Source organism: Littorina saxatilis, linkage group LG9 (genome assembly GCF_037325665.1).
Source record: "Littorina saxatilis isolate snail1 linkage group LG9, US_GU_Lsax_2.0, whole genome shotgun sequence".
NCBI classification, from domain to species: domain Eukaryota; kingdom Metazoa; phylum Mollusca; class Gastropoda; order Littorinimorpha; family Littorinidae; genus Littorina; species Littorina saxatilis.
The window spans coordinates 39,882,464-39,897,123 of NC_090253.1; the positions used below are offsets into that span (position 1 = coordinate 39,882,464).

Here is a 14,660-nt window from a genome sequence, read left to right on the forward strand (position 1 = left end):
TGCATCTGTGGCTTTAATCATGCAATTCTGATTAGGTTATTGCATTCCAGTGTGTGTGTGTGTGTGATCAGCAATTTATAAGGTGAATAACTGCCAAAAGGTTACACATCAAGGTACATGACATGCTCTACAGCTTAACCTTCACCGTGCTTCCTGGGTCATCCCTCACAAAAGTTTCTGTATCTTTGAAACTATTGGGAGTTTTTGATCGAAACTTGCATGAAATCCTAAACACCATTGGACGCTCCAATCGACCACTTTCTGAAGGGTCATCTTTGTAAACAAACAAATAAACAATGAAGTAATTTAACCAGTAAAGTCTAGATGATATGGGTCGACCCTGGCCCATGTGGAATTAAAGCTGTCGTCTATCTATGACTATCCAGGGCTAGGAGTTTGTAAAGATAGTGCTGAGAAACCTGTACAGAATTCTGTACAGCGAAGGCGGCCTGAAACTCGACCTACATTGCCTGCAATACCTTGACAGCTTCATTCAACGCTAGACTTTTGCGCTGGTAACTTCTGGTTGCTCTCTCAGGGCAGAGTACGGTAACAATTTCAAGAGAGATTGAGGGGAAAAATAAACATCTCTGAGGAGATTCGAACCCAGGACCTTGAGATTTTAGGACCGATGTCTTAACCGCTAGACTACTCCAACAGTTCTGAGAATGATGAAACATTTATAATTTTATTTTATGTTTAGGTGGAATTTCTAATCATGCGTTGCAGAAATTTCAAGATTGCCTATAGAATTTGCGGTTATTTTGCATACATGTTTCAAGGACATGCAGCACATGTTTATGCCGCCATACTTAACCTAACGTCACACCATGTGATGTCTCTATATAATATGCCTACAACATGCAAATAATTTTTTTTTAATCTAATTCAATCATTCCAAAACTGTGCAGTTACAAACAGCTATCAAAGAAATAGTCACTTCTGAGCAAAAGACGGATAGAGTTATAAAATGGATGCTGTTTCCAGAATAGCATAAAATAAAATATTTGTTTCATAATTTTTCACAATTGGCACAGTAGCCTAGTGGTTAGGACATCGGCCCCAAAATCTTGAGGTAGAGTTTGAAACTGTCGAGGCTTTTTTTTTCTCCTCCTTTCAATCCCTCTTGAAAATAAAGTATACTCAGCCCTGAGAGAGCAAACGAGAAGTTACCAGCGCAAAAGCCAAGCGTTGAATGAAGCCGTCAAGGTCATGCATGCAAAGTAGGTCGAGTTTCGGGCCTTCTTCGCTGCTCAGAATTTTGTACAGGATTCTCAGACCTAGCCCCGAATAGTCATAAATAGACGACAGCTTTAAAGAAGGATTTTACAATGTTTATCCCTATTCGGATGGTGTTGGTCATGTAAGACTCATACTTTTTACATTGAATCCTTCTAAAGTACATGCAGACTGTGTAGTCTTAAGTGTGATCCTTTGTAGGTATTACAGACATGCTAGTTTCCAGTCTCCAATCTTTAATTTAACAGGAATAAAACCCCATAGCAAATTTTAGATTGCATCAGCTTCACCCCTTTTACACTAACATTTGATGATCCCAGGGGAGTGAAAAATCACAACATAAAGTTTTAAGGGCTGTAGTACACCCTGCAGCAATGCCAACCATAAACTGGTTGCCTATATTCGGTCAAACCACAAGTGCATTATCTACAATTAAATATCAACCATTCAAATTAGTCAACGTGGTGATGCATGCAGAAATTTCAAGATTGTCTTTTTCCACAAGCTGATGTTACTAAAATTAGAGTATGGAACTCTGGAAAACTAAGGGAAGTAACTTACAGGGGTGGTAATCATGTAAGCCTTGTTGCATATTACAGATTTATTTCAGGCATAAAAAATAATACCCCAAAAGACTACTGTGATAATTGTTTGCTCAAACATATTTTGTGACTGATCAGTGGCAGTAGGGCGTCGGGTTTCGTTCATGCGATGAGACCAACTCTGTAGTCTTGAATTCATGTGCAGTGAAAATCCATTGCTCAATATTAAACCTTTTTTTCTAAATGGCCTTGCACTTGGTTTTAGCCTGTGGACGACAACTTTAACCAATGCACACAGCTACAAAGATTTGCACCTTGTTACTGCATCTAGTCCAGCTTCACGGATAATCACCTGTATCCATGTATGAATAGCTGTACATGTCGAGTTATCTGACAAAGATGGACATCACTCACTCACACTAAACGTATCTCTCTCACAAGCTCAAACGCTTTACAAACCCGTCTTCCAACCATTTACACTAAAAGAAGCAAACAACCAAAGCAGATCAACTTCCTTCCATCCACTTTATTAATGAGGACAACAACAGCCTAGAACTTCATGAGGTGAGGGTACTGTTTGTTTTTCAGCGAGAACATGGCGCCCAGGTACCCGAAGAGCAGCTTCTTCTCGGGATTTTTGCGGATAACATCCAGCAACTGTTTGTCGACCTCAGCCTGGTCCGTCTTGCGCTCATCAGAGACTGTGTACACCTGCACACAGAAACACACAATTCAGCACTTTAAACACAAACAGTCATCAGTGTGCCGATACTAAACTAAGGAATTGCCTCACAGTTCCATTCGTTTGACCTGTATGGTTGAAAGTGCTGCACAATGTATGTTCAAATCTAGTAATGAAGTGCTGCCAAATGCTCTCTAAAATAATTGGGGGAGGCAAGTTTTCTTGACCCTGCCCCACTTTAAAGTACCCTTGACCCTGCCCCACTTTAAAGTACCGTATTTGCTACAGCGCATAAGGCGCAACCCCTTTTTAAAAAAAAATTGTAATCCAGTCACCCATTGGACGCAGGGGGCCGATAGGGCGCACCAAAATTGAAAGAATACAGAGTGGAAATATGTGTGCTCTGTGTGTGCGGCGAGATCAAAGGCAGGTCCATTGTGATAGCTGGGTTGCCTTGTTTATAGACACTGACCTTCTTCGACCCGGAAAATACGGTAATGTACTGAAGCATAGACCTATCTAGGATTCAGAAGACAGGATAGTGATTGAACACATTGTATTTTCAGATTTCATTCTTCTCAAAAAAGCCAGCCCTTATCTAAGTTTGAAATTCAGAACAAGAAGGTGCTTAGCCTTTTCAGTGAGCAAAGCCAGTGCAAATGGTCTGATTGTTTTATTTCTTCTGTTTTTAAAATGCACGCATGCATCCCTGACTTGAAAGAGGTGTTCAGACAACCATTTGAATGCATCAGGAGTCAGAGACTCTAGTCCAGTATGGTATCTCATCACTCAACACAATCATAACCATACATTCACCCTCAGAGATCTTGTGTCATAGAAGTGTTACCCTAAACCAAATATTTTATTATAGAATCAGAAGTTATCAGTGGTAAATGGATGCATGTCAACAGATGAGCAACTTGTTCTTGGGATGGGACTGGCGAAGAAACAAAAAATAAAGTTTAATCGGGAAAGTACGCGAGTGAGCCTAAAAACATTTATAACAAGAAGAGCAAACGCTCGATCGAGTCACTTTCGCAGTTCTGAATATTATATGAGGCATCAGATGGACAGGAAGAAATTGCTATTCACAACACAATGAGTCACGTTCACATAAAATTTGAGCCCGGTCACTTTTATAGTTTCCGAGAAAAGCCCAACGTTAAGTTGTGTGTTGCCGAACAGAAAAGGCTAGTTATCTCCCTTGTTTTTCTGATAACGTTCGTAAAAGGCTACAGATGTAAATACTTTGATGTAAAGAATAATCCTACAAAGTTTCAATCACATCCGATGAACTTTGTCAAAGATATAAAATGTCTAATTTTTCCTTTGACGCTGACCTGTGACCTTGAAAAAGGTCAAAGGTCAACGAAACCATCGTTAAAGTGTAGAGGTCATTGGAGGTCACGACTAAACAAAATATGAGCCCGATCGCTTTGATAGTTTCCGAGAAAAGTCCAACGTTAAGGTGGTGTCTACGGACGGACGGCCGGCCGGCCGGCTGGCCGGCCGGACGGCCGGACAGACTAACACTGACCGATTACATAGAGTCACTTTTTCTCAAGTGACTCAAAAATAAAATAAAAATACCTTCAAATTGTATGCTTCTTAAAAAAAAGCAAGCACTCATCTATGTTTGAAATTGAGAACAACAACCGGTCCTCAGCCTATTCAGTGAGCAAAGCCGGTGTAAACCAGGCAATCCATCCACGATAGATTAAGTTTGAAGGAAATAAATAGCCTGGGGGTCCAGGGGGTGGAGGGGAGCAACGCCCCCAGAAACTGACGCATTTTAGCTGTGTAAATATGAATTTAGCTCCTTCTGGTGAAAGATACATTGTGCATGTAAAGTAAAGCACTATTTTGTCCTCTCACCTGGGTTAAACTATACAACATGTTAGTCACAGGCACATGTACAGTTCACAATGCCTGGTAAATGGTCATATTGTCTTATTGCTTCTGTTTGACTTGAAAGAGGTGTTGTTCAGACAACCATGTGAATGCATCAGGAGTCAGAGACTCTAGTCCATTATGGTATCTCATCATTCAACACAATTCCTCACTTTTAGATTAACAAAAAAATCCTCAACTTTTATTCTATCATGCATCTCAGACTTCAACTAAAAAACCCACTTAATTTGAACCCTACTCTTATACTGTTTGGCAATGACAATAAGACAAAAGTCGAAGGTTTTTCATACATATTAATTACCAAGTTTTTTGTTTATAAGTGTAGACTTGCTTAAGTCCAACCAACTCTCAACATGTACTTCAGAGAACTTGCATATGTACACAAAATAGACAAACATCTACATCAGATTACAATGAGTTATGACAAAGTGGGCTGCGTACACAGATCTGATACAAGAGTAACTGCACACACTTTCCTGCTTTTGTATACCTAAAAACACTTTATTTTCTGCCATTGTATACATAAGGTGATTTTATTAATGTCACAATGTTCCGAATTGCTTTTCCAATACTGTGAACCTACCAATACATGCATGTAACCTTTTCTGAATAAAAAAAATTGTGAAAAAAACACCCAAAAAAACCCACTTAAATGTGACCCAAAAATCAATAAAGTGTACAAAGTAAAGATCTAAGTAGCCATTCTGGGAACATTTTCTGAACCTTGAGAAGTCTAGAGGGAATTCGCTATGCTGCACACATGCAATAGTAAGCTCAAAGAGCGCTGTATGTATGCATGCTAATTAATGTAAAAAAAAAAAAAATCACTTTTCTTGTGCAAACTCTTTTTGATTCCATAAAACAAATAATTTTTCCAGGTGCCCGCAGTTATCCAGGCAAAACCCGTGCCAATTTAAGAAATCAAATCTAGAATCGAGCAAATGCGTGCAAGTTTCAACTATGTCAGTTGTAATATTCTTTTTAATAGGCTGAAGCCAAACAAATAGCAGAATGCGTGATCAATTTACTTCCGCCAAGGTAACCCAAAACTGGCGCTTCAAATGTAAACAATAGACTGTTAAAACACTGGTTTTAAGGTATTTCTTGAGTGTGGCAACACCATCACAAACCCAAACCTAACAGCGATTTGACACTGGCAGGCATTTTCCCTTTCAATTGCATGCATGCTTGACATGAAAGGTGTTGTTCAGACAGCCATGTGAATGCATCAGGAGTCAGAGACTCTAGTCCAGTATGGTATCTCATCACTCAACACAATCATAACCACACATCCACCCTCAGTGATTTTGCTGCTAAATTTGAGAAACATCTAGGGAATCAGAAGTTTGGTGGAAATCAGCCACAACAGTAGGTGTTTACTTTAAAAGATAAACAACTTATTCTGTCACTTATTCTTAGTCGCTATTTCAGTACTCACTTTCGAATAAACAAATCTAAAGACATAAATAATGTGAACCACATTCATGATTTCACGGTTCCCGTCCAGCTCAAGGGCAAAGTGCAGATGTGTTTAATATGTAACCAAACGTGTGCTTCTAACCTGTTACAGTAAACAGTAAGACTAAGAGGCTTTCAAAGGTGACAGGTGGACAACAAATCAAGCAAAAGGAGAAAAGCATCATCAGACAGCCATATGAATCCATCAAGATTTCAGAGACTCTAGTCCATTATGGTAGCTCATCATTAACGCTTTCCAACATTTTGACACAGAATTCTGACACTTGGATTCATGACAGGCAAGGGTCTTATACACACACACAGCTGAAACAGTCACCATTTAAACATTGAGGGGGTGTCACTCACACGACCCATGCAGGCCTGACGGGAGTTATTCTTGGAATTCTTCTCCGATCTCAATTCATACCAATAGGTATTCCAAAGTGATTTTCAAATTTTGAATAATCCATATGAAACTTAGTTAAACAAATAGAGTTTTTCATTCTGAGCACAGGAATACTTTTATTTTAAGGTGGGCTGGAAAAAAAAATAATTATGATTTTTTTCAGTATTTTTGGACTCTGAAATTTTTTCGCACATCATTCTTCCGCACATTCAGACATGCCTCAAGCACACAAATCAAATCACATGAGTCCAAAAATGAGTTTATGAATACTTTATATACTTTTCAGATTGATAATGCAAAATACATTGACAGGAAATACATCGTAATAGAGATACAGAGCTACAAAAATGGCACAAAATAGCAAAATAAGTCCTCTGCTACTCCCAACAACTGGGCAAGAGCCCATTTTCTAACTCTTTCATCTCAAAATCATACAATGCATTTTTATTGTAATACATTTTCTAGGAAGAGCAGGATATGATATCTAAGCCTAATTTTTTTCAACTCCATCTGACAACTGGTTAATACGATATCTTTGATCAAAAATGCCAAAAGGGCTGTTTTGTCAAGTGAGAAAAATGGCGACTAAGTAGTCATTTTTGTTCTGCCATAACTTTCTTGCTGTAAAAGGTACAAAGCTGTTTTTGGTATCCATTTGTTCAGCATTAAAAGCTCTTAATAAGTGAAACACACTTGGATTTCTATATGCTTAATGAAAACTTTGCAATGTCTTGAAAAAACAGATATTTTGTACAAAACATGAATTTTGGCTTCTTCAAAATGTTTTTATCTGGTTCAATGTTTAAGCTAATGCAAGTACCTTGTACCAAAATGATCAGTTTTTAATGAACTGTCAGAACAGCAAACAAGACAGTGAACGTCTTTTCTTCCGTTGAGACCATAACTGTTTTTTATCTGAGGTAAAAAAAATAACATTAAAAAAAAAATAAAAAAATAAAAAATTTTAAACGAAAAAAGTATGTCTTGATTAGCTTACTCTGTCATGCTTGCACGTTGACTTTGTAAAAGCTCAATTTTCTACCTCAGTTTTGAAGATTATTATTGCACAGCAACTTTTTCTGATGTCAGTGATAAAGCTTCCTCTTTTGAAATGTTTAGTTCTTGCTCAAGAATATTTTTTTAGCACAAGATCTCCTTGGTGGGTAGCTTTGAAATTTGCACTTCTTCTGTAGAGTTTGGAGTTTCTCACTCCTGATAAGCTTTCCTTCACATTTCTGTTCTCTTGCTGTAGTTTCTTGACTAAAATTGGCATGCACTTGTTTGAGAAAAGTCCAGTTTTTCTTTAGCATTAGTCAAATCAGCAAAGTCCTTAGTTTGCCAAGTGGTAGTCAGATTTGCACCACCTACAATATACTCCAAATGTTCAAGCTTTTTTATCTGCCTTTTCTTTCTCTTCCTGTAGTATTTTGTGGTATTCCAGCGTAACCATTGACATTGTAGCAGCTGAATGTTGTACTTGCAGACTGCTAATGCTATGCTGGTTTTCTTCCCTACTGTCAAGTATTCCTGCTGGTTCAACTGTGCTGTGATGGACTAACTTCTCTTGCTCCTGGTTTGAGCTGCCCAGATTCTTGTTGGAAACACTTCTTCCTTGGCAACTGTTTGACTGCACACTAAATTCATGAACCAAAAACTTCTCAAGTTCTTCAGGGCGCCTATCTTTAACTTTGCTTAAGGTTTTGTACTGCATCATACTTTTCTCTTCAAACTTAGCAATCTGTGATCTAGAACATTTCAATCCCCTCCCCAAACACATTCAACCATTCAGAAGCAAAATCATGTTTTACATGTTCTTTCTTTCTAAATTGTTCAAGTGCAATCACAATCTGGTTTGTCAGTCGGATACCTGTTCCTAAAAATTGAGAACATGAATGCACATTTGACCAGTCAATGCCAACATCAAGTTCTTTGTTTATCATGTTCAAAATAAGAGGTCTCTTTCAAGAATGCAGCATCAGCTGAAGAAACAGCAATGTTATTGAAGGATTTGTTAGTCTTCTGGATCAGTGCCTTCACACGTTCTGGATATGTAGAGTCACAAAGCAGCCGACGGAACCAAACAGATACCTGCACACAAACACATATACACTGCTTACTTTTTTCCCTTAGCTACAGAGAGAGAGAGAGAGAGAGAGAGAGAGAGAGAGAGAGAGAGAGAGAGAGAGAGAGAGAGAGAGAGAGAGAGAGAGAGAGAGAGAGAGAGATATGGATGGATGGATGGATGGATGGATTGTTTATCTAGCAAGGCAATAGCCCCATATGAAGGGGCGTGTGAAATGAAATAAAAAGTATACATCCAAATAGTATACACGCAGAACATCAAACGTGACAGACCATAACATATCAGATTATTAACATAATATAGCAGAACAATATGAATACATAGAATATGCAGAGAGAGAGAGAGAGAGAGAGAGAGAGAGAGAGAGAGAGAGAGAGAGAGAGAGAGATTGTAAGTTGCAACACTTATTTAGAACAAGAAGAGCAAACGCTCGATCGAGTCACTTTCGCAGTTCTGAATATTATATGAGGCATCAGATGGACAGGAAGAAATTGCTATTCACAACACAATGCATACCTGAAGCATACCTGTGACCTTGAAAAAGGTCAAAGGTCACCAAAGCAGACGTCAAAGTGTAGAGGTCACTGGGAGTCACGTTCACATAAAATTTGAGCCCGGTCACTTTTATAGTTTCCGAGAAAAGCCCAACGTTAAGTTGTGTGTTGCCGAACAGAAAAGGCTAGTTATCTCCCTTGTTTTTCTGATAACGTTCGTAAAAGGCTACAGATGTAAATACTTTGATGTAAAGAATAATCCTACAAAGTTTCAATCACATCCGATGAACTTTGTCAAAGATATAAAATGTCTAATTTTTCCTTTGACGCTGACCTGTGACCTTGAAAAAGGTCAAAGGTCAACGAAACCATCGTTAAAGTGTAGAGGTCATTGGAGGTCACGACTAAACAAAATATGAGCCCGATCGCTTTGATAGTTTCCGAGAAAAGTCCAACGTTAAGGTGGTGTCTACGGACGGCCGGCCCGCCGGACGGACGGCCGGCCGGCCGGACAGACTAACACTGACCGATTACATAGAGTCACTTTTTCTCAAGTGACTCAAAAATGAATGTCATCAGAAGCTAATACTAAACAGTGCCATCATAATTATATTGAAGATAAAACCAGTGATGGCGCTAGTATTTTTCAAACCGGCAAGCAAACTTTTATGCTGCAAACCGTCCAGACAAAAACGGTAGGCTGAGTAGGTAAGAGTCCAACTCATAGTACTGGTTTTGTTGTTTTACCACCGAAAAAACCCGGTAGTTCTAAAAATCAACCGGTAGGTCATACCGGCAGCCAATATTGATCCGGTATTTTCTCATTTCAACCAGTAAAATACCGGTAATTACCGGTTGACGCCAATACTGTAAAACTTCTTTTTTTTTCCATATGTATTTTTCCATTTGAATGCTTACTTCACTGTATGGCCTTGCTCCCAGCAATCAGTCCCCGGAGCTTAAGTTAAAGCTTGTTTGAACACCTGCCATCAAGTTAGTCAGGAACTGAGGAAGACTTGGTCTTCTCCCTCTGCCAGTCATTAAACATGTCTCCTTCAGTTTCTGGAACCGATCATCTGAGATTGAGAAGGGAAAAGTTGGAGGGCAATAGCACAGTTAAGAATTACCATTTCAAGAAGTGAACACAATAATATGATTGTATGATGGTATGTGATGTTTTATGCTCAGATGACACAAAAACGTACTTGATAAAAATTAAGCCATTAAATTTGTGATGATTACACGCATTTATATGTCTCACCAACGCATACTCTAACAACACATACATACTCGAAGAAGAAAAGTTAAAAAAAAAAAATTAAAAAAATTAAAAAAAAAGTGCATGAAAAGTTCAATGTTTATTGCAAGTCAACCACATTTTCAAGGAACTTTGTTACAACAGTGAAATAAAAAAAGAAGTGAACACAATAGTTAGAAAAGAAAACGGAATTATTTGACGTAAAAAAGGCGAAGTTGTTTGCACATCGTAAAATGTAAACAAGGAGATAAGGGAGATCACCCAGAAGACAACTATCGAGCACGCATGCAAAAAAGCTAATTTCTAGTAATTCTCTTTGTTAATGATTCAAATCAATAAACAGATTGTTAAAATTGTGTTTCAAGACTTTATTCCTTGAGTCATAATGCTTTATTTTCCTCACTGTAAAAATACAGCGTGCCGAGAAGTTCACTACTCCCACCTTCACAAACACTGTACTTCGTCTGCTATCAACTCGGTTCGTCAATCCCCGTGTTTTTTTAAATAAGCAAATATATTTTAAAGAATCGAAAGAGAACACATTGTAAGGCATATATGCTTACCTTCTAGACAATCTGGATCGAATGGTTCGTCAAATTTTGGGTGCAAATCGAACTTTCGCGACCGTGACGTGCCATCGCTTGATCTTCGTCAAACGCCGCCATGACACGGCGTACTCGACAACGAGAAAAACGGGTTGCCTCGTTTTCGGTCCTCGCGGAAGCAAGCCGTTGGTTGCATCAGTATGAAAATAGACCAGGTGAAAGTTCAAACTCCGACCTTGCCATTCGCATGCATAAAACCGGATATTGTTCGTTCTGAGATGGCAAAATTTTCGAGCGAAGTTTTAAACTAGAAAATATTACTCTTAAACGGAAGTCAATCAAAATAATATTGATATCGCCGGAAAGCTTAATCTTTCCTCTTTATGTCTTTAGTAGCGGGTTGTTGCTAATTTTAATGGCTTATCTCCGCGAGCGGAGTTTTCCCGGTTGGGGTCAAAACAACACAGCGAAAACTTCGTTCTGACGTCAGAAAAACACAACTTTGCAACCATTTTCACACGCGTATTTCAAATGTTAGATTTTGAATCTAATACTTCATTTTTGTTTTAAAGTAACTATGAAGAATCAATTATCATCTTGGTGTATTCTTTTTATTCATTTCATCTCATTCCGGCGAGTGTGAACAAGTTAAAAACCAGTGAAAAATCACACTCGGCGTCACTTTTCGCCACCCGCGAAGAGCACTTTGGAATACCTAATACCAATAAAAAATTTGCGTATGTGTGCAGTATACAGTGTAACGGAGAGAGGGTGAGCGAGGTGTATGAAGGGGAGTTAAGAAATGGGTTGACTGAGAACATCTGTGTCCAGAACAAACATGTACAATGTCGGTGATGCAAGTTGATTATTGAGTGATAAAACATTTTTTTAAAGGAGGCTTTCAAAGGTGACAGGTGGACAACAAATCAAGCAAAAGGAGGAAAGCATCATCAGACAGCCATATGAATCCATCAAGATTTCAGAGACTCTAGTCCATTATGGTAGCTCATCATTAACGCTTTTCAACATTTTGACACAGAATTCTGACACTTGAATTCATGACAGGCAAGGGTCTTATACACACACACACAGCTGAAACAGTCACCATTTAAACATTGAGGAGGTGTCACTCTCACACGACCCATGCAGGCCTGACGGGAGTTATTCTTGGAATTCTTCTCCGAGCTCAATTCATACCAATAACAAGAAGAGCAAACGCTCGATCGAGTCACTTTCGCAGTTCTGAATATTATATGAGGCATCAGATGGACAGGAAGAAATTGCTATTCACAACACAATACAGATGTAAATAATTTGATGTAAAGAATAATCCTATAAAGTTTGAATCAAATCCGATGAATAGTTTCAGAGATATGATATTTCAATTTTTTTCCTTCAAGACATACCTGTGACCTTGAAAAAGGTCAAAGGTCACCAAAGCAGACGTCAAAGTGTAGAGGTCACTGGGAGTCACGTTCACATAAAATTTGAGCCCGGTCACTTTTATAGTTTCCGAGAAAAGCCCAACGTTAAGTTGTGTGTTGCCGAACAGAAAAGGGTAGTTATCTCCCTTGTTTTTCTGATAACGTTCGTAAAAGGCTACAGATGTAAATACTTTGATGTAAAGAATAATCCTACAAAGTTTCAATCACATCCGATGAACTTTGTCAAAGATATAAAATGTCTAATTTTTCCTTTGACGCTGACCTGTGACCTTGAAAAAGGTCAAAGGTCAACGAAACCATCGTTAAAGTGTAGAGGTCATTGGAGGTCACGACTAAACAAAATATGAGCCCGATCGCTTTGATAGTTTCCGAGAAAAGTCCAACGTTAAGGTGGTGTCTACGGACGGCCGGCCGGACAGACTAACACTGACCGATTACATAGAGTCACTTTTTCTCAAGTGACTCAAAAAATGTGCGTATGTGTGCAGTATACAGTGTAACGGAGAGAGAGTGAGCGAGGTGTATGAAGGGGAGTTAAGAACATGTACATGTCGGTAATTCTAGTTGATCATTGAGTGCTAACAACTTATTTTTTTAAAGGAGTCTTTCAAAGGCGACAGAAACAACAAATCAAGCAAAAGGAGGAAAGCATCATCAGATAGCCATATGAATCCATCAAGATTTCAGAGACTCTAGTCCATTATGGTAGCTCATCATTAATGCTTTCCTACATTTTTGACCTTCATATTTGGTCAGATTGGTTAAACTGAAGTTTGTTGATGATTTCAACCAATAAGAACCTGCACTTGGGTCCCACCTAGTTTGGAATTTACTCGTATATACCACCCCAGAAAACCTCAACTAAACAGCTGCAGAATCAGTGGAAGACAACTCACCTCCTTCTTGGTATCGAAGATTTCGCCCTCAGCGTGCTTGGGTTTTCGCAGCTTCTGCCTCTTGAAGTACTCGTCGTTGAGACGGTCAGGCAGCTTGACCCCCTTGATGTTCAGCTTGGTCTTCGTGGCGATCACGTACGCCTGGTTGATACGACGCAGCGGACACCCGTTCAAGTGGTAGGGGCCTGAAATAGAAAAGGAACAATTGACTGAAACTCCAATCAAAAAAAATACACCAGACAGCGCAATATTAGTGGTTCAAATTTAAAAAGTGTGGAAAAGAAATCACAGACTGATCACCGAGTCAGTCATACATGTAGTATCGATTTTTATTACATTCTACAGTGTTTCATTCCTATTTCTTATACCGAGGTGATGTTATTGCTCTGTAAATTAAGCCTTCATATGAATGGTTGCAGTAAATCTAGACACATATTTATGAGAGCTACTGCTCCTGCTTTTTAAATTGTAATTTTTATTTTTAGACACCTATTTTCCAAACACGGCTAAACCTGTCCTTTCAACTCAAACCAGTCGCCGTTCTCCAATAAGCGAGGTGCAAACACAGAATAATGTCAGCAAGCTTTGTCAGATAAAGTCCAATCAGTCATGAAATATTCAGACTGGGGCGGTATTAGAATCATCATCAAAGCAAGACATGTTTCGAGGTCTGTTGTTTGCATGCGGCAATTCTGGAGTGTCATGTGGAGGGCTGGCACTGGCAGGCAAAGGCACATGCTTCAGCCTAGCAGACGAGATTGTCACCAGCTGTGCTAACAAAAAGAGTAAGCACAGTGTTTACGGACAGCATAACCAAAAATCATGCACCGTTGATTTGCAAGCCAACGGCAGGCACGCATGAATTGCGACGTCAAATAATATTTGACAGACCTTGATACTGGTTTTTTTTTATGTATGATTATTTGTGTTCAAAATCTGTCATTCAAATTTCACAGCACATACCTGTCACAAGAAGCAGTCCAGAGCTCAGTTGTTTCAGAAAAACGACCCTCTGCAAAAGGAAGCAAAGTACATGTAACACTAACAGTTGAATGTATTGCACGAAGTATTCTTGTCAAAAACATGATAATAGCACAAAGTATTCTTCAATTTCTTGTCAGGAACATGATAACAATAGTAACCCAATCAGTGATCAATCTGCACACATTGAGCAGAGAGCAAGAACTGATGGCAACAAATTGCAGTTTAATATTTCCTAGCACAGCATAGCTTACTGCATGAAAAGTAATACCCCTGGTCCCTCCGTGTCCAGCAAGTCATATCCCATGCATGCTCAGTTTGAAAATGCACTTTGACTTTGTGCACAAAATAAACACACTGAATGAAACGAACCCTGCACACGTCCATACACCCTGACACTTCGCTTGTTAGTTTAAATGTTGCTGTCAGATTCTGTGTAATGTACCCACCTTGCCCTTGTGTCTGCCAGCTACAAGAATCAGCACTGTACCAGGGGAGATGGTCGAACGAAGCTTGTGTGTGTGCTGTTTGAAGAATTTCTGACGTGGATGTAACCGTTTCCTCCCATCTTCCGTGGGATAGTTGCGAGGCAAACGGTTCTTCTTTGCAGCCTTGGTATCGGTTTTAGCCGGTGGAGCCATCTGCAGCAGAAACAATAACGACACCTCATGATTAAGACCATAACAGTGAGATATAAACACAGATAAACTGCAGACTTAT

General features: G+C 39.1%; 1 protein-coding gene, 1 long non-coding RNA gene and 1 other non-coding gene across 4 annotated transcripts in view; all 3 read right to left on the bottom strand.

Annotated features, from left to right (window-relative positions):
* Positions 1-2,287: 2,287 nt before the first annotated feature.
* LOC138976059 (large ribosomal subunit protein eL6-like) overlaps positions 2,288-14,660 on the bottom strand; it is a 137,435-nt gene continuing 125,062 nt past the window's right edge. For both annotated transcript variants that reach the window (XM_070348866.1, XM_070348865.1), the window contains exons 2-5: positions 14,390-14,581; positions 13,923-13,971; positions 12,960-13,144; positions 2,288-2,492 (exon numbers count right to left, since the gene is read on the bottom strand). In XM_070348866.1, coding sequence (XP_070204967.1) covers positions 2,331-2,492; positions 12,960-13,144; positions 13,923-13,971; positions 14,390-14,581 — 588 coding nt within the window. In that variant the 3' untranslated portion in view covers positions 2,288-2,330. The remainder of the gene's footprint in view (positions 2,493-12,959; positions 13,145-13,922; positions 13,972-14,389; positions 14,582-14,660) is intronic.
* Positions 6,494-11,306, bottom strand: LOC138976060 (uncharacterized). The gene is made up of 3 exons (XR_011458858.1): positions 10,637-11,306; positions 9,734-9,891; positions 6,494-8,326 (listed from the first exon to the last, which is right to left on the bottom strand). It is a non-coding gene; the product is annotated as an uncharacterized lncRNA (long non-coding RNA).
* LOC138977697 (small nucleolar RNA SNORD31) lies at positions 13,543-13,611 on the bottom strand. Its single transcript, XR_011459476.1, has one exon. It is a non-coding gene; the product is annotated as a small nucleolar RNA SNORD31 (small nucleolar RNA).